This window comes from Oncorhynchus mykiss, chromosome 29, assembly GCF_057628025.1.
Source record: "Oncorhynchus mykiss isolate SJ-2025 chromosome 29, ASM5762802v1, whole genome shotgun sequence".
NCBI lineage: Eukaryota > Metazoa > Chordata > Actinopteri > Salmoniformes > Salmonidae > Oncorhynchus > Oncorhynchus mykiss.
Window position 1 is genome coordinate 17816545 of NC_143050.1, and position 20816 is coordinate 17837360.

Consider the following 20816-nt stretch of genomic DNA (forward strand, 5'->3'; position numbering starts at 1 on the left):
TGAGCCTGTTATCGAACCGACAAATGCTGACGCTCCAGATACTCAACTAGTCTAAAGAAGGCCAGTTTAATTGCTTCTTTAATCAGAACAACAGTTTTCAGCTGTGCTAACATAATTGCAAAAACATTTTTTAATGATTAATTAGCCTTTTAAAATGAGAAACTTGGATGAGCTAACACAACGTGCCGTTGGAACACAGGAGTGATGGTTGCTGATAATGGGCCTCTGTACGCCTATGTAGATATTCCATTAAAAATCAGCAGTTTCCAGCTACAATAGTCATTTACAACATTAACAATGTCTACACTGTATTTCTGATCAATTTGACAAAAAAATTGCTTTTCTTTCAAAAACAAGGACATTTCTAAGTGACCCCAAACCTTTGAATGGTAGTGTATCTTAAATGACTGCGTTTTTATGAATTTGATGATATACTCTTGAATCACATTCAAAAACAGCAAGGGACATGATCCAGGAAGTTATGAGCAGTTTTTCCACAGGGGTCAGGTTCAAAAGCTGTTGGTGATGGCCAGATATTTATGTTCTGTGAAGGCAGATTGGACAGGTCAGGTCAGGTGACATTGACCCCTGGCACCAGGCCAGAGTGGATTGAGAAATTGATGTGTGTGTTTGTTTGTGAGGCGTGTGCGTCCTTTAATGAAGCAGTTTTGCCTGCGTCCTTCAAACAGATTTTACTGTGAGACGTTATGGTTATATAAGTATCTGCTGCTCACGTCATCCATTTGCGTACATGTGTGGGTGTGTGTTAACTTTCGTGTGTAATTGAAACCATAGGTCTACTCCCCTTGCCAAGTCTGCATATGAATGACATTAATTGCCATGCAACTGGCCGTTTACTAAGCTAAATACTACACTCGTATACTAGAGAAGCTAAACTACAGGTATTGTACCATTCCCTCCCTCACCTTTCTCCCTCCCACTCTCGGCCTCATTTGTACCATATCATACCATACCATATCTGTTCGCGCTAGTATTTGCATCGACCTTGTCATGTCATGCTAGAAAATGTGCCAAGTTAAAGTGTGAGCCTATTAGACTGCGGGAGATGTTAGGAATAGAATGTGGGGTTCTCCAAAGTCAACTTTGGGCTATTAAAAAGCATTTGTTAGGCTCTGAAAGTAACTCCACACCGTTTAAAAACTCACTCTCTCACCGCTGTTGTCACTCTCTGTTCCCCTGCAGGTTGGATGGTTTTCCTCCCGGTCACCATGATAACCATCTCTCTCTGTTCCACTGCAGGTTGGATGGTTTTCCTCCCGGTCACCATGATAACCATCTCTCTCTGTTCCCCTGCAGGTTGGAAGGTTTTCCCCCAGCCCCGGTCACAATGATAACCATCTCTCTCTGTTCCCCTGCAGGTTGGATGGTTTTCCTCCCGGTCACCATGATAACCATCTCTCTCTGTTCCCCTGCAGGTTGGAAGGTTTTCCCCCAGCCCCGGTCACAATGATAACCATCTCTCTCTGTTCCTCTGCAGGTTGGATGGTTTTCCCCCAGCCCCGGTCACAATGATAACCATCTCTCTCTGTTCCCCTGCAGGTTGGATGGTTTTCCCCCAGCCCCGGTCACCATGATAACCATCTCTCTCTGTTCCCCTGCAGGTTGGATGGTTTTCCCCCAGCCCCGGTCACAATGATAACCATCTCTCTCTGTTCCCCTGCAGGTTGGATGGGTTTCCCCCTGGTCACCATGATAACCATCTCTCTCTGTTCCCCTGCAGGTTGGATGGTTTTCCCCCAGCCCCGGTCACAATGATAACCATCTCTCTCTGTTCCCCTGCAGGTTGGATGGTTTTCCCCCAGCCCCGGTCACCATGATAACCATCTCTCTCTGTTCCCCTGCAGGTTGGATGGTTTTCCCCCAGCCCCGGTCAACATGATAACCATCTCTCTCTGTTCCCCTGCAGGTTGGATGGGTTTCCCCCTGGTCACCATGATAACCATCTCTCTCTGTTCCCCTGCAGGTTGGATGGTTTTCCCCCAGCTCCGGTCACCATGATAACCATCTCTCTCTGTTCCACTGCAGGTTGGATGGTTTTCCCCCAGCCCCGGTCACCATGATAACCATCTCTCTCTGTTCCCCTGCAGGTTGGATGGTTTTCCTCCCGGTCACCATGATAACCATCTCTCTCTGTTCCACTGCAGGTTGGATGGTTTTCCCCCAGCCCCGGTCACCATGATAACCATCTCTCTCTGTTCCCCTGCAGGTTGGATGGTTTTCCCCCAGCCCCGGTCACAATGATAACCATCTCTCTCTGTTCCCCTGCAGGTTGGATGGTTTTCCCCCAGCCCCGGTCAACATGATAACCATCTCTCTCTGTTCCCCTGCAGGTTGGATGGGTTTCCCCCTGGTCACCATGATAACCATCTCTCTCTGTTCCCCTGCAGGTTGGATGGTTTTCCCCCAGCCCCGGTCAACATGATAACCATCTCTCTCTGTTCCCCTGCAGGTTGGATGGGTTTCCCCCTGGTCACCATGATAACCATCTCTCTCTGTTCCACTGCAGGTTGGATGGTTTTCCCCCAGCCCCGGTCACCATGAGCACCATCTCTCCCACCGACTTCGACAGCCAGGAGATCCAGCAGCAGTACAATGACATCAACAACCGCTGGGACCTGGCCGCAGAGACCAACTGGGACAATGAGAACAGCTCGGCACGCCTCTTTGAGCGCTCGCGCATCAAAGCTCTGGCAGGTGGGACAACCCAATGTGTTAGTGTGTGTGTATTGTGCATACATGTGATGTGTGTCAGGGTATAGGACCAGATGTGTGTTCCAAGTACACCCTCCTGTGCTGGAACATGACCAGCCATGCAGGTTGCAGTAGTGTGGAGGGCCCAGCAGAGGGAGCAACAGGCAACCAGAGGCAGCAGCATCAGGCACCTCTGTTTTGCAACAATACTGATCTCTCTGTGGTAGTCACAGTCTCAAACACACCCCACCCTTCACAGACACACCACACCACACTGGAGGAAAAACAACTGACACCACAACTCCAGACTGTGAGTACATGATAGTACACTGATACTAGTATACTGTTAAAAGGTTAGTCTCACCATCACACATTGAAAAGCAACCACTCTCTCTGTGGTAACAGACCCGTTCAGACCCTGTCACCATCATAATGTCATATGTATGTTAATGTATGTAGATTTTTAACCACTAACCAAATGCCTTATGGATCAGTTATGGAAAGGAGAACAGAGCTGTGTGTTGGCTGTTTGTCATCTTCTCCCGACATAACTTCATAACACCACGGCAATAGATCACACTGAACTGACTAACAAACTAGTATGACCCGAGTTGTGGAGATGTGTGTGTGTGTGTGGTTAGAGGAGCTGTGTGTGTGTGTGTATTCATACAGTATTTTCCATAAGACTCCATAAGTGTGGGTGTGTGTGCTCTTTACTCCCTGGGAATGCTGCTGACACGTCTCCTTTTTACAAGTAGGGGCTTGATGTGCACATTCTTTGACACAACAGCTACAGTAGCTCCCCCTCCCCCACAGCACCCTGCATTTCTTCTACACTTTTTCAGTGATTCCCCTAGGATTTTGGGGGGCAGCGGTGGCAAAGTTGGCGGGCTGGGGAGGGTGTGGCCAATGGTGCAGTTGCAGGGTTAGCTTGGGTGGGTGTGGCAAATGGCACGGTTTTAGAGGCCCTTTTCTTGCTGTTTTAAAGCAATTTTCATGCAATTTTACTCATTTTGCCATGGGGTGGAGAAAATGTTGTAGTTTTAAAACTAGTCCCCTGCAATTCTACACATTTTGTCATGGGTCTGAGAGAAAAATTGCCGTTTCAAAGCTAATTTTATGAATTTTAATTTTACATTCTCCCTGACTGTCTAGTTTTTATTTTGGTGCTTGTTACTTCTCCAAGATGATCTTATTTAAAAAATATATAGCATAGGGGAAACTAGGTCTGGCCCCATTTAGTCGATAGGTTGTTGGTTGAGCAATATTTTTTTAGTCGAGCAGTGGCAAATAGATAATTATTTTTCGTGGCACACAAGACACCTGTCTGATTTGCACCTGTCTCAGTGGACTAATCCATTGAGGAGGCCGCGGGGGTGCCACGGTCCAAGAAAAAGTGGAGTGTGGCTAAGCTGCACAAGGCATGTCGCTCTTCAGAATGCACTTTCTCCCGCTATTTCCTGCATATTCACTGTTTCATAAGTTCATTGTGTGCATTGTTTGCTGTTCATCAATTCCCTTTTACATATAATCACCAGTAGTAGCCTACATTTACCATTAGTTCCCATCATTTCTATAATAATTTGTTTGGTTATTGTCATTTCTGTTAATGCATTCAATATATTATTACAGTTGTTTACCGTTGTCATGGTCGGAGTGGACACGTTGTTTGCAGAACTCACAACCTATGCTACACTTGTGAGAAACACGTTTTTTTTTTAAATTCCATTTGAGTTTTGTCAATTTATTCATCGTCTTGTTTGAAATGCTCCTGTCAATGTTGAGTAAGGACGCGCACCGGGTTACTCATATAGAAGTAGGACTATAGTTCCTCAAAGTAATAGAAAAATATAGGACAATAGTTCCTGTAGGACAATAGTTCCTGTAGGACAATAGTTCCTGTAGGACAATAGTTCCTGTAGGACAATAGTTCCTGTAGGACAATAGTTCCTGTAGGACTATAGTTCCTCAAAGTATTAGAAAAATATTTCCAACTCTCTCCCTTTCAATAGCCACTCGACATGAAAGGGAAAATGTAATGCTCTGATCCAGTGGAGATTTCATAAAATACCTGATTTCTTCTTATCCCATGCACAAATAGCCCACAGCTGTGTCTGTCCTGAGCTCACTGGCACGGATATTTTATGCAATGTTGCAAGTTAGCTAGTGTGCGTTTCGTGCCGACCCAGTTGATAGTTGATACAATGTTTCAATTTCGCTGTAGACAGGCCATGCATAGCCAATGTGATTTATAGGATATTTATTTTATCAGGATATTTTCTACCTGCAGGCTGCAATGTTTTTATTTTTTGGCTACTGTAGGCTATTTTTACATAGTTGGCAATGGCAATAAAAGTTACTTTTAGATTTGTATAATTTTAATTTAAATAGAAGGATATCCACAGACAATGATTTTGAGGTAAAGATTATTATAAATAAAACTGTTCCACGAAAATAGACTTATTTAATCAAATGGCGTGCATAAAGCAGCATACAATTTCAGTACATATAGTTGATTTTATGAAAACACATAGGGTGTGCCTAATATATGAAAAATACATTGAGATGAATCGATTGACTAATATTTTTGTTGTTGTTGGGGACAGTCCTAGGAGAAACAGCCTTAGCCCACAGGATCTATGATCAGTCAGTCCATCGGTCACAGGATCTATGATCAGTCCATTGGTCACAGGATCTATGATCAGTCAGTCCATCGGTCACAGGATCTATGATTAGTCCACCTGTCTCATCTCTCTTTTCATCCTCTACTCCCCCTACACAGTGAAGGAGCTGATATCATCTCCTGGGCCCAGGCTCATTTGCATGGATTTGGCTCTCAATTTGTGGACTCCTCTATGCACAGCTAGCTCTAAATGTCCTATCTAGACTTCTGTAGTCTGAGGACAGAGTCTATATATTATGTGTAGCTTCTAAGGTTCATTACTCTACGAGCTATTAGAACTGTGACTTTGATCAGCAGCTCCCTGGTTACCTGCGTTTTTTCCTGTCATGACCTAGTAGTGCCTCCTTCAGGTGTTCATTTAAATGCTTCCGGCTTCTGTTTGTGTGTGTTGGTGTGATTCATCCAACTGTGTTCGTGGCCTAATAATATCTGACGTCCCGGGATGTCTTCACACACCTGACTGGTGTATCTTGGCCATGGGGAAGCTGTGGAGTGTGAAATGCCTGGAAGGTAACATGGCAGGTAAGAGCCAAGGTAAAACATGACAGACTGAGAGACTCGGGCAGAGAGAGCCATCGGAGGGACAGGGAGAGGAAAACGTGGAGGGTATGAAAGTGCAGGTAATGGCCCTCAGTGTGGAGCCTGAACACTGACAGCCTCAACTCAACCATGATGCCTCTTATTGACCTGCAGAGTGTGGTTGTTTCACTCCTGTGGTGGCCGTAACAGACATCTTTATCTCTCTCTCTTTCTCTCTCTCCACATCTCCTCACTGACTGGAATACCTGGAATCCCTCTCCTCTGTTCCCCTGTCAGATGGTTCACTTCTCTCCCTTCCTGTTCTCTGCTCCACTGTCTCACTCATATCCGTAGGCCAGATCATTATCTGTAATTGCAGTGTGCTTCATACGGGAGCTCCTGCCAAATGGTTGCTTGAATACTTTTTTCCCCCTTTGTTTTCAAAAGTTGCAGAAAGTGGTTGTTTATCCCTGGTTGTTTATCCAGCCATCTGCACAGCAAGCAGACAAGCTGTTTATAGAGGAAGGAAGCCTCTTTATCCCAAGGCATGAGCACGCACGCACACACACACACACACACACACACACACACACACACACACACACACACACAGAGAGACCTGCCCTTCTCATTACAGGCCTGCATGTTAACAGGGATGTTTGATATATGGTCTGGGCTGCGATGCGTCCGTCACTGAGCTCTGTGCTCTACTCATCACCCCTGGCAACTGTGACAGAACCCCTCAACCCCCAGTGAGAGCCCTGCGTCTGTTCTCTGGGACTCATTAGGCCACTTCCTTCTATAAAGTCCTGGTCACTCTGAAGCCCCTGGCCCCTAGATCTTCTGCAGTCCACATGTCCCCTGTACTCTACCGTCTTAACAAACTTAAACCAAAGCATGCCAAACACAGCCTATTAAACAACGGACTGAAGACCAGTGCCCCCTGGATAGGGCAGGCTGTAGGCCTATACCCTAGGGGCTCCTGTATGATTAGCACAGAGCCAGTCTCTGACCTCTGCGAAACAAGTTTACCCAAACCTTTGCTGTAAGAAAGCTCATTTAATTTTGTCCTGTTTGTTTCTACAACACGGCTCTGGTGTGCCATATCCAGATCACTAGAGGACATTCTGCTGCTGCAGCAAAACGAGAGCAAGGCACACACCTGTTATCTAGACTATTATTTCTGAGGAATGTATTGATATTTTTATTTTAGTAGCATTAAATCATTGTTTGTGTTAAAAGACATGTTGAAAATCATTGCTGAGAGGTTTTGATTAGGTGGGTCTCAGTGGACTGTGATTGCTCAGAGAAACCACACACGCGCACACACGTATACAAACGCATACATTCTCTCTCTCCCCTGCTCGGGCAGGAAAGAGATTGTTGCTGCTGCTGACAGTTTCTCAACTACTTCCTTCCTGTCTTAACACCTTATTTTAGTCCCATGCAGTGGAGCAGAAAGAGGACTAGAGAGATCAGATGTAAAACAGAGATGGAGAGAATGAGAGAACAACACAAGTATGGCTACTGTGATACACCTCACTGGCTGACCACACCTCCTACGCTACCTACTTGGCATTTAAAAGGATTGGAATGATATACCTTCTGCCTCACCCTATTGTACGTTGCAGAATGGTTTAATCCACCTCTCCACTCCTCCACTGATCCAGCCCTCTGCCTGCTCTTCCCTCAGGCTCCTCCCTAAAACACACCTTATGCTAATGCCCCAGCTTTCAGAGAGCAGCAGGCTCTGTTTACACAGCCGTCCGACAGCAGCCGGTTCTCCTGCTGTGCTGAAAACAAGGTGTGTGTGAGGCTGAATGCGCTCAAAGTTAGGAGGAACCGCAGAGCCAGTGTGTGTTAGTGTGAATGTGAAGAGAACCTGTGCTGCCCTAAAGGTTTCTACTTTGCTGAGAGGAGTGTGGCAAAGACTTCAGAACAGGAGGGGAAAAGAAGAGAACATTTTGTTCTTAGTAAATACAACTTCTCCACCCTTGCACATACTACTGCTTTTTCAGTAAAGAAGTGAGAGGGGGAAGAAAAGAAAGGAGGAATCATTTTTTGAAAGTGGAAGACAGGATGGCGTGCTCTGCCTTTACACTCTGGTAGAGAAGAAGGACTGGGATTTGAGGAGGGAAAACTGTCCATAAAAAGCTTGTTTGGGATTTTACAGAATTTTCTTCAACTGAAACCTATAGATTATTGAGTAGAATCTACGGGTAGATAGCTACCTCCTGTCCTGGGGACAGCCCTGCTGGCCTTGTGCTATGCTGGAGAGCCCACTTGCCCAGACACACTGCAGAGCACCATACCTGAGGAGGTGATTTAGGCTGAGAGGGAGAGCTCCAACATGGAGCTGGACCACCAGAGAGCAAAGGAGCCCTGTCTCTCCCCGGCAGCGTTTGTTAACCAGGTGCAGTACTCCAACATCCTGGAGGGGAGGTTTAAACAGCTGCAAGGTAAGAGCCAACTGCTATACTAGGCTGGATTAACACCTATTCTGGAATCTCCTAAACCTGCTTGAATAAGAAATGAAAGAAAGATGTTAAGAGCTTTTTGGCTCCTGATGTATTATATATTATGTTGAGCTAGAGTGCAGAAAGTCCATCCAATATTCACCAGTTCAGAGAGATGGAGAGTGAAGAAATGTGTCCCCAATGTGTCTCCTTTATTCCTGGTGTCCGTGGTAACCACTGGCCCGCTCCTGGAGAGTGTCCCTGTTTTTGTGGGCTGTATTTCAGAGGGTAGTTCCTGTCCCAGGTCCAGCGTCTTCAGGTCAGTTAGAGACACTGACTGGCTGGCCGACAGATCAGCTCCACCTGATCACCAGGCCACCTGGCCTTCCATATCCAATTACAGCCCTGGCCTCCGTCTGTGGCCTACGCCATCACCGTGACTATAGTAACGCAGGCACACAGTCAGATGAATACAAGTCAATAGCTGACTAACATCTAGCCTTGGAGGCTAAGGTTTTGCCATATTTTGTGGCAAAGGGAGATTTACCCATGCACTTGGTGATTCATTTAGGGCTTATCCCCTTATGCAAATATGGTAATCCCCTTTTTCAAGATGGCCATAATAGGGTTGAGGTGCTATAGCAGACTAGCAGTAAGGAACAGTGTAGTGTAGGTAGGTGTGTGTTGTTGTGTTTATTTTGTCTATCTGGGTTGTGTGTGACCAGGTGTGCCTGGTTCCTATGAGCTGCACTACTCCCTAGTCATGGGCCAGTAGCCAGGTTTAGATTGGCAGGTTTAGAGTGTTATGCAGTCAATCAATGAAGCAATCACTAAAGATCACAACATTGTGCCGGTTTTCTCTGCCTCCTCGTTGTCGTCTGGAATGGAGCGTGTTCAAAGAGTTGACTTGTGGGGCAAGTCAACACACACCCTATGTTTGACATTCTTTGTGTGCTCTAATGATATTTCACCTCCTGGATTGGGCAATCAGTCCAGTGTCACTAAAGGCTCAAACACATGGCACGGAATGTGGATCTCGCGTTCTTCTGCCGATCGCTCAGCGAACTGTGTTTTAGGGACCACCCGCTTTAGTCGTTATTGTTATTCATTATTTATTCCTCGTCACTATTTTGTATTTTTATCTTTAACTCTACGTTGTTGGAAAAGCACCCGTAAGTCAGCATTTCACTGTTAGTCTACAGCTGTTGTTTACCAAACGTGACAAATAACATTTGATTGGATTGATAGGTCTGACATTTTTCACACGATTCTACATGGAAAATCTGTTCGCAAATTACGTTCAAGGTGCTAAGTACTCTCGGCCAGCAAACTCTATTGGTGTTTCTGAGCCCTAGTTTGGGATTGATTGGGAGTTTGGGATTGATTTACTCCTTTAAATTCCCAAGTTGTATAACCTCCTTGACTCCCCCTCCTCTCACCACAGTTCAGTCCTGTGTGTCTGTCTGTGTGAGATCCCCCTCTTCTCACCACAGTTCAGTCCTGTGTGTCTGTCTGTGTGAGATCCCCCTCTTCTCACCACAGTTCAGTCCTGTGTGTCTGTCTGTGTGAGATCCCCCTCTTCTCACCACAGTTCAGTCCTGTGTGTCTGTCTGTGTGAGATCCCCCTCCCCTTTACTAGTCAGCATGATTTTTCTCTGTGATAGGATCTCAAGTGAGGGATTTATCTGTCACTTCCCATGTATTCAAAAGAAAGTCAACCTGTGTGTGTGTGTGTGTGTGTGTGTGTGTGTGTGTGTGTGTGTGTGTGTGTGTGTGTGTGTGTGTGTGTGTGTGTGAGAGTGACACACCCATTCCATCTCCTGATAGGGGCTGATGTACCCAAGCGTAGCTGTAGTTACAGACAGGGGCTACATGAGGGCTTAGGTGGAGATAAAATGGCTACGATGACCGTTTCCAAATCATCTGCGGGACCAACAGATATTTTCATCCCAGAGTTGTCTGTCTGACCACCCGCTCCTTCCCGCAGCATGAAAAATGCCGACCGCACTGCAATAATCTCTGTTGTGACCCGCTGGTCCTTCGGGCATCCCGCGGGAATGCAGCCCTCTACCCCCGATGACTTTCCTGATCGTCAAGAATGTGAAATATAATTTTCCCATTGGCAAAACATACTCAACATGGTAAACACTTAACCACCAACACTGGGTGAATGTGTAACGGTTGAAAGTACTGTTGATGAGTGTTTGTTGTTTCTTGGGAGAATGCTTCCCCGAGCACCACAGTACAGATCATATCAGCTGTGTGTTCATCACAATAAGATGAGCTAGGAGCCCTGGTTGTTTAACATGGTAAACAAAACCATCCGTAACCAGTCTGGTGACCTAGTGCCTCAACACAAACAACACACCTGCTACAGTAAGTGATACAATCATCACTTTAACCGACCCAATGTTGGTTTAATAAAGCGTGAAAGATATTGAGTGCCAAGGTGATAGGCATGGTGAATTTGGTTAGGTAGTGTGTCATGATTTAAAGGGTCACTATCCCTGGTGCCAGTCACCTCTGCCTCCACCGCTGTCTGAGTAAACACTGACGTGGGCTTCAGGAGGGGACAGCTCAGTAGCCGTTAGTAGTGTGCCTCTATTCTAACAGAAGGAAAGGACAGGAAAAGATACACTCATTTTTAGAGAGCAAGACACAGCTGTTGTGTTCGGGAGCTTGTCAAAGGATATATTATGGCCAATTTGGTACCAACGTTTTCAGGATTGTTTTAGTCCAGGGAACAATGTTTTAGTCCAGTGTCACTAAAGGCTCGCACACATCGCACCAAATGTGGATCTCGCGGTCATCTGCCATTCGTACCTTCAACACGTACAACTATAGGGTGGAGCTGGTCTACCTGATTGAAACACACTTAGGACCATAAAACCATTGATTCAATCCTGCTGTTGACCAGATAAGAGGTCAGAGAATGTCAGTTTCTTCGACTGGGGATAAGGGTCATTCCAACAGCACCTTGTGGAATTGATTTGAAAATAATGATCTTGCACTGTCACATCTTACATAAGGGTGAGGTTGGAGTGTGATCTATGTGATAACAGTGGAATGCTAGTTCCTGTAGGGTAGAATGTAATGGTTCAACTGATAGCATGGTCCATAGAGATATTTGACTAAGTGAAAAGAACTGTCAAACCAAGGGTCACAGCACAGGGGCTTTTTGAATCCTCTTCAGACCAGATTGGCTGTGTTAGCGTAATTGGAGTTGGTCGAGCAGAGAGAGGCCATCATTGTGGCTAACTTTGGTCTCAGGCAACCTGATGCACTGTAGTAGTGTAGGCTACTTATGTAGATACAGATTAAGTTCTTGTCACCTAATCGCGATTGTGTCCATTTGGAGCATTTAAGCCCTGTGGAGTCTACGTACATGTTAAGGGATTATGAGACTTGGTCCGGTCTTCCTTCCTCAGGCCATTGGCACGCTTAGGCTCCATTTTCTCAGCATTTTGTTCCTTTACTTTATTTAAGAAGTGAATAGGCACTTAAGGAGATCCATGTCCCATTCTAGGGTCACATTACAGATGTAGTAGCAGGCTATCCATAGACTCTATATTAACTCTAACCTCCTAGTGAAGGCAGCTCCAGCTAGAGGCCTCCAGCTCAGAATCACATTTCCAAGGTTAGGATATATCCTACATACACACGATACCTTATCGACAAGAATGCTTTTGTTGACACAGTTGTATTTTTATTTACTGTTTCCTACTTGAGAAAGTAGAAGAAGAATGATGTTTTGGGGGGCTTGAGGGCATTTAGCTGTTCCCTGCCTGCTGTTGATGCCCATTTTGTGTCCAGATGTTATTATGACTGAGGGATGCCTCTGCTCTGCCTTCATCCTATAGGACTGGCCTTGGCCGCCCTCTGCCCCTTCTCTCCCCCCTAGCAGCCCCTTCTCTCCCCATTAGCAGCCCCTCCTCTCCCCACTAGCAGCCCCTCCTCTCCCCACTAGCAGCCCCTCCTCTCCCCACTAGCAGCCCCTCCTCTCCCCACTAGCAGCCCCTCCTCTCCCCACTAGCAGCCCCTCCTCTCCCCACTAGCAGCCCCTCCTCTCCCCACTAGCAGCCCCTCCTCTCCCCACTAGCAGCCCCTTCTCTCCCCACTAGCAGCCCCTTCTCTCCCCACTAGCAGACCCTTCTCTCCCCACTAGCAGACCCTTCTCTCCCCACTATCAGGAGCAGCTGCACATGGCAGAGAGAGAAGCCTTGACCTGGGCAGGGTCCATAGCTCCACCTTCCCCAGTCACCATAAGACTGGCCTACTAAGTCAAGAAAAGTTTAACCTCTCTTACTCTAAATTGCCCTCTCTGTTTCTCGCATTCAGTGTTTTTATTGGGGTTTACGTGGACAGAGCTGGCACTAGATCAGGCGACACGCTCCATTTGTTTTTATGCCTGTGCCCACAAACTGTAAAGAAATCAAAATAACCGGCATCACACGTGGCTAGTCTGGTGGAGCAGCCCTACTCTCTGAAGTTTTCAGCAGTATGGGCGGTTATGTTATTGTAGAGGGGAGGAGGTGTGTTTTTGTGTCCTTCTGCATTTGTCCTTCAGCATGCTATCCTTTTTCAGACATCTTTAGCCTGCTGTCATGCTATAATGTGAATTTCAGGAGAAGTCCTTGCCCTGGCGCTAGTACAGTGAATATGACAGTAGCACACTGTGCCTGTTCAGCCAGCCATCTTGCTGTACTGTCCTTGGCTAACTCACAGAGGACAGGTGAGCCGTGTCCAACAAAGATGTAGCACTGTACTATCAGGGGACTATAAATGGTGGCTGAAGAAAAATGCCATCAGTTAAATTGATCCCTGTACCAATTCTAAGGCTTTTGGGTATGTTACAACCACAGCCGTTGCCACATTAGTCTTGCTCAGAGACTCAGTGTTTTGGTGGAGCCTGTGTGAGGAAACTGTGTGTGTTTCTCTGTGTGTGTATGTAGGAAGTGGTGTGTGTGGTTTAGGCTGCCTTTGATCTCAGATATCTGCTTGGGTAGTGACAGTTGAAGCGGTTAGTGCTGACATGAGGGTGTGGTGGATGCCTGCAATTCCCTCACTTCCTCTAGGTGGGTTTGTCTCCATTGATTTTGATACAACCCAGGTATCATACATAGAGGGACCTGGTTGGATGCAACATTTCCTGTGATGCCTTTATTGCCTAAACTGGTCATGTGAACCAAACCGTTGCTCGACCTAACTGCATTTTCAAACGTGTTTTCCACTTCAGTCTTTTTTCCCCTTTTCTTTTCCCTTCCCATGTTTACTTTATGTTTTTATAGGTGTATCATTATAATGGCAAAAAAAGCATTTGTTACGTCCTCTGTTATATAAGGTAGTGAGAGACAATAAAATTCCTCCCAGAACCTAGACACCTGTGTGTTGGTGCCATCAGACATGACGGATTTCTGTATGTGTATCTGTTTTATGTTTGATCATATCTTATCCTGTACGTTGTCTGTGTCTGTGTCTATGTCTGTGTGTGTGTGTGTGTTTAATGAGTACCCTGGCTCTAGCCTCTAATCACAGGCTGCATGGCAGCAGCTGGAGGGAGCAGGCTGAAAAATGGATCCTTCAGCCCAGTTCAAGGTTCAATTACGGAGCTGGAGGATCAGCATCTGACTGCACTAATTCTGCTCTTCTGATGGGGGGGTACCTACACACACACACACACATACACACACACACACACACACACAAACATTTCGCTAAATATGTGACCAATACAATTTGATTTGATTTGACACTAATAAACAAATGATCATACAGTAGGTCTATCAGCACGCTGCATATTCCTCTGACACATACATACTTCTATGCCCAGCATCCATCACTTTTACACCCTGGTGGCGAGGGCCTCCGTAGTGCCCTCGGGCCTTAGGCAGGATCCCCATAGGATCCCCAGATTGGAGTGTGTGACAGATGGCCGTAAAAGCTGATTGACTGATTGATGCTGGTAGTTTCCTTTTGACCAGAGGTGCTGGTACTGGGAAACAAGCAGGCAGCCCAGTAGTAGTAATACGAGGGAGGTAGGGCAGGGTTAGGCAACTAGATTCAACCACGGTCCAAATTCTGTCTGAGTAGAGGGAGGCCGGGAACATACTTGTACACATTTGTACCTATCAAATTGACCACAAATGAACCCAACGAGATTGTATTTGAAAATAACAATCATTTCATACCTTGATTACATGGAGACACGATCACACATGTATCTCTCTTTATTTGTAGGAATACTTGGGAACAGATTTCCAGAATTAATGTTTCTAACCAAAATCACTGATCTTTAAAAACATATAATAATAATAATAATAATAATAATAATAATAATAATAATAATAATAATCACTTGCGTGACAGTTTTGGCAGTAGGGATGAATTACTCGGTCTGAAGGAACACTGAAGGGTGATAGAGGGGGAGAGAGATGAAAGGAGAAGGAGAGGACTCAGGAGATTAATGATTAGCAGAGAGACAATACCAGGCAGGCTGGCTAGATGCTTGTTTTGTTTATGTGTTCTGGGTAATGTTGTGAACCAATTCACTGGTCAGTGGTAGTAGGAAAACAGTACTAAGGAAACACACACAGGACGTGTTGAGTTATTTTTATTATTATTATTTTGTAATTATCATTTTTCTCCTTTTCTCCCCAATTTCGTGGTATCCAATTGTTAGTAGTTACTATCTTGTCTCATCGGGAGAGACGAAGGTTGAAAGCCATGTGTCCTCCGAAACACAACCCAACCAAGCTTCTTAACACAGTGCAATGTGTCGGAGGAAACACCGTGCACCTGGCGACCTGGTTAGCGTGCACTGCGCCCGGCCCGCCACAGGAGTCGCTAGTGCGTGATGAGCCTGGACTCGAACCCAGAGTCTCTGGTGGCACAGACCACTGTACCTAGATATTTATTGCACCTTAGTAATCTTACCCCTCCCTCAGTCCTAAGTCCACTGTGTGGACTGGTGAGAGGTGCCAGGCCTGGAGAACTGAGGGATGCCCTCCTGCTTGTTTAGATCAGTCAGCAGAGCCACCTGGCACAGGACTGGAGGGTTACAGCACCAGCACCACTATATGTTCTGTTGCACCTGCCACGGCATGACAGACGGGCTGGACAGAATACAACTGATAAGCCATGACAAGGAGCTGACTGTAGAAGCTGTAAGAAGTGGCAAAGATGTAAATGTTCAATTCGAGGCACTAGACTTTCTGACTGTTGGAGGGAATAAAACCCATCAATCATCTCTCTCTGCGTCTCTGGTAGACATAATGTACTCATCAGTACTGGCACATGGCTGAAGGACTGTTCTGACATATTGTGTTGGGCCACAGAGAGTGTGTTGTCCTTACAGCGCATCAATAAGTTGGTTGTCAATATGGTGTAAAGAAGACCATTTCAAAATGACACCATTCGTCTTAGACCATCACGAGAAAAACAGACCCTAAAGGGCTCTAGACACTACGCGAACAGAGCGACGGAGCGTAGTTCTACGTATACTGATCAAAAATATAAACGCAACATGTAAAGTGTTGGTCCCATGTTTCATGAGCTAAAATAAAAGATCCCGGAAATGTCCCATACACACAAATAGCATATTTCTCAAATTTGTTTACATCCTTATTAGTCAGCATTTCTGCTTTGCCAAGATAATCCATCCACCTAACAGGTGTGGCATATCAAGAAGCTGATTAAACAGCATGAGCACCACAAGGTGACACTCAATAACAGGCCACTCTAAAATGTGCAGTTGCCACATAACACAATGCCACAATTTGCAAATGGCATGCAGACAGCAGGAATGTCCATCAGAGCTGTTGCCAGATAATTGAATGTTAATTTCTCTACCATAAGCCACCTCCAATGGTAGTACGTCCAACCGCCCTCACAACCAAAGACCACGTGTAACCACACCAGAGCTGGACCTCCACATCCGGCTTCTTCACCTGCGGGATCGTCTCAGACCAGCCACCCAGACAGCTGATATACAGTGCCTTGCGAAAGTATTCAGCCCCCTTGAACTTTGCGACCTTTTGCCACATTTCAGGCTTCAAACATAAAGATATAAAACTGTATTTTTTTGTGAAGAATCAACAACAAGTGGGACACAATCATGAAGTGGAACGACATTTATTGGATATTTCAAACTTTTTTAACAAGTCAAAAACTGAAAAATTGGCCGTGCAAAATTATTCAGCCCCTTTACTTTCAGTGCAGCAAACTCTCTCCAGAAGTTCAGTGAGGATCTCTGAATGATCCAATGTTGACCTAAATGACTAATGATGATAAATACAATCCACCTGTGTGTAATCAGGTCTCCGTATAAATGCACCTGCACTGTGATAGTCTCAGAGGTCCGTTAAAAGCGCAGAGAGCATCATGAAGAACAAGGAACACACCAGGCAGGTCCGAGATACTGTTGTGAAGAAGTTTAAAGCCGGATTTGGATACAAAAAGATTTCCCAAGCTTTAAACATCCAAAGGAGCACTGTGCAAGCGATAATATTGAAATGGAAGGAGTATCAGACCACTGCAAATCTACCAAGACCTGGCCGTCCCTCTAAAATTTCAGCTCATACAAGGAGAAGACTGATCAGAGATGCAGCCAAGAGGCCCATGATCACTCTGGATGAACTGCAGAGATCTACAGCTGAGGTGGGAGACTCTGTCCATAGGACAACAATCAGTCGTATATTGCACAAATCTGGCCTTTATGGAAGAGTGGCAAGAAGAAAGCCATTTCTTAAAGATATCCATAAAAAGTGTTGTTTAAAGTTTGCCACAAGCCACCTGGGAGACACACCACCCATGTGGAAGAAGGTGCTCTGGTCAGATGAAACCAAAATTGAACCTTTTGGCAACAATGCAAAACGTTATGTTTGGCGTAAAAGCAACACAGCTCATCACCCTGAACACACCATCCACACTGTCAAACATGGTGGTGGCAGCATCATGGTTTGGGCCTGCTTTTCTTCAGCAGGGACAGGGAAGATGGTTAAAATTGATGGGAAGATGGATGGAGCCAAATACAGGACCATTCTGGAAGAAAACCTGATGGAGTCTGCAAAAGACCTGAAACTGGGACGGAGATTTGTCTTCCAACAAGACAATGATCCAAAACATAAAGCAAAATCTACAATGGAATGGTTCAAAAATAAACATATCCAGGTGTTAGAATGGCCAAGTCAAAGTCCAGACCTGAATCCAATCGAGAATCTGTGGAAAGAACTGAAAACTGCTGTTCACAAATGCTCTCCATCCAACCTCACTGAGCTCGAGCTGTTATGCAAGGAGGAATGGGAAAAAATGTCAGTCTCTCGATGTGCAAAACTGATAGAGACATACCCCAAGCGACTTACAGCTGTAATCGCAGCAAAAGGTGGCGCTACAAAGTATTAACTTAAGGGGGCTGATGGCAGACAGCGTGTGTAGTATTGTGTGGGTGAGTGGTTTGCTGATGTCAACGTTGTGAACAGAGTGCCCCATGGTGGGGTTATGGTGTGGGCAGGCATAAGCTACGGACAACAAACACAATTGACATGTCACCCATTGACATGTCACCCATTGAGCATGTTTGGTATGCTATGGATTGACGTGTACCACAGCATGTTCCCGTTCCCGCCAATATCCAGCAACTTCACACAGCCATTGAAGAGGAGTGGGACAACATTCAGGCAGTAGGATGTGTGTTTGTCTTTGTCTTATCCCGTGTAAATAGCCGGTCTTTTTCATATATATCTTAATCTCACTTTCTATCTACAAACTAAATACACTTTCCTGCAACCCTCCTCACCCAATGTGGTAAGGATCTGCTATTTTTATTCCTTATAACTTGAACTTCCCTCAGGAGCGAGCAGGCCTTTCTAATCGACCTGGCCCGGGTATCCTGGAAGGTTATTGACCTCATTCCGTCAGTAGAGGATACCTGATTATTCTTTAAAAGTGCTTTTCTCACCATCTTAAGTAAGCATTCCCCATTCAAAATATGTTGAACCAAGAACAGATATAGCCTTTGGTTCACTCCAGACTTGACTGCCTTTGACCAGCACAAAAACACCCTGTGGCATACTGCATTAGCATCGAATAGCCCAGCTTTTCAGGGAAGTTAGGAACCAATATACACAGGCAGTTAGGAAAGCAAAGGCTAGCTTTTTCATCCTGTAGCATCCTGTAGAGTCTATGGAGAACTGTAAAGTCCTCCTCCAAGCTGGCCACTGCACTGAGGCTAGGAAACACTGTCACCACCGATAAATCCACAATATTTGATAATTTCAATTAGCATTTTTCTACCTATGGCCATGCTTTTCACCTGGCTACCCCTACCCCGGTCAACGGCTACCCCTGCCCCCACAGCAACATGCCCAAGCCTCCCCCATTTCTCCTTCACCCAAATCCAGATAGCTGATGTTCTGAAAGAGCTGCAAAATCTTGACCCCTACAAATCAGTTGGGCTAAACAATCTGGACCCTCTCTTTCTAAAATTATCCGCCGCAATTGTTGCAACCCCTATTACTAGCCTGTTCAACCTCTCTTTCGTATTGTCTGAGATCCCTAAAGATTGGAAAGCTGATGCGGTCATCCCCCTCTTCAAAGGGGGAGACACTCTAGACCCAAACTGTTATAGACCTATATCCATCCTGCCCTGCCTTTCTAAAGTCTTCGAAATCCAAGTAAATAAACAGATCACCGACCATTTCAAATCCCACCGTACCTTCTTCGCTATGCAATCTGGTTTCCGAGCTGGTCATGGGTGCACCTCAGCCAAGCTCAAGGTCATAAACGATATCATAATCGCCATCGATAAAAGATAATACCGTGCAGCTGTCTTCATTGACCTGGCCAAGGCTTTCGACTCTGTCAATCACTGCATTCTTGTCGGCAGACTCAACAGCCTTGGTTTCTCAAATGACTGCCTCGCCTGGTTCACCAACTACTTCTCAGATAGAGTTCAGTGTGTCAAATCGGCGGGCCTGGTGTCTGCACCTCTGGCAGTCTCTATGGGGATGCCACAGGGTTCAATTCTCAGGCTGACTTTTCTCTGTATACATCAATGATGTCGCTCATGCTGCTCGTGATTCTCTGATGCACCTCTAAGTAAACAACACCATTCTGTATACTTCTGGCCCTTCTTTGGACACTGTGTTAACACACATCCAGACGAGCTTCAATGCTATACAACACTCCTTCCGTGACCTCCAACTGCTCTTCAATGCAAGTAAAACTAAATGCATGCTCTTCAACCGATCGCTGCCCGCACCCACCCGCCCTTCTAGCATCACTACTCTGGATGGTTCTGACTTAGAATACGTGGACAACTACAAATACCTAGGTGTCTGGTTAGACTGTAAACTCTCCTTCCAGACTCACAATAAGCATCTCCAATCCAAAATTACATCTAGAATCGACTTCCTATCTCGCAACAAAGCAGGCTTCACTCATGCTGCCAAACATACCCTCGTAAAACTGACTATCCTACCGATTCGGCGATGTCATTTACAAAATAAATGGCTGGCCCTCGCTTCATATTCGTCGCCAAACCCACTAGCTCCAGGTCATCTATAAGTCTTTGCTAGGTGAAGCCCAGCCTTATCTGAGCTCACTGGTCACCATAGCAGCACCCACCCGTAGCACGCGCTCCAGGTATATTTCACTGGTCATCCCCAAAGCCTCCCTTGGCCGCCTTTCCTTCCAGTTCTCTGCTGCCAATGACTGGAACGAATTGCAAAAATCATTGAAGCTGCAGTCTTCTATCTCCCTCTCTAGCTTTAAGCATCAGCTGTCAGAGCAGCTTACTGATCATTGCACCTGTACACAGCCCATCTGTAAATAGCCCACCCAACTACCTCATTGTTCTTTTTATTTTTTTGCTTCTCCTTTGCACCCCAGTGTTTCTACTTGCACATTCATCTTCTGCACATCTATCACTCCAGTGTTTAATTGCTAAATTGTAATTATTTCGCCACTATGGCCTATTTATTGCCTTAACTCCCTGATCTTACTACATTTGCACACACTGTATATAGATTTTTCTATTGTGTTATTGACTGTACATTTGTTTATCCCATGTGTAACTCTGTGTTGTTTGTGTCACACTGCTTTGCATCATCTTGGCCAGGTTGTAGTTGTAAATGAGAACCTGTTCTCATCTGGCCTATCTGGTTAAATAAAGGTGAAATTTAAAAAATTCTACAGGCCTAAAACAACAGCCTGATCAACTCTATGCGAAGGAGTTGTCGCGCTGCATGAGGAAAATGGTGGTCACACCAGATACTGACTGGTTTTCTGATCCATATCCTCTGTGACCAACAAATGCATATCTGTAATCCCAGTCATGTGAAATCCATAGACTATGACCTAATGAATTTATTTCCTGATTTCCTTATATGAACTGTAACAAAAAGCTTTGAAATTGTTGCATGTTGCATTTATATTTTTGTTCGGTGTGG

The 20816-nt window shown here is 45.4% G+C and overlaps 1 protein-coding gene across 7 annotated transcripts in view; it reads left to right on the plus strand.

The window, feature by feature from the left end:
* Nucleotides 1–20816, plus strand: part of LOC110510012 (spectrin beta chain, non-erythrocytic 1) — a 101207-nt gene that overhangs the window by 23748 nt on the left and 56643 nt on the right. For 4 of the 7 annotated variants that reach the window (XM_036968353.2, XM_036968355.2, XM_036968357.2 and 1 more), the window contains exon 2: nt 2528–2715. In XM_036968353.2, the coding sequence (XP_036824248.2) occupies nt 2559–2715 (157 nt within the window). In that variant the 5' untranslated portion in view covers nt 2528–2558. Of the gene's footprint in view, nt 1–2527; nt 2716–7360; nt 8374–20816 lie in introns of those variants that run through there. The other 3 variants (XM_036968356.2, XM_090226684.1, XM_036968359.2) reach the window with 1 other exon arrangement.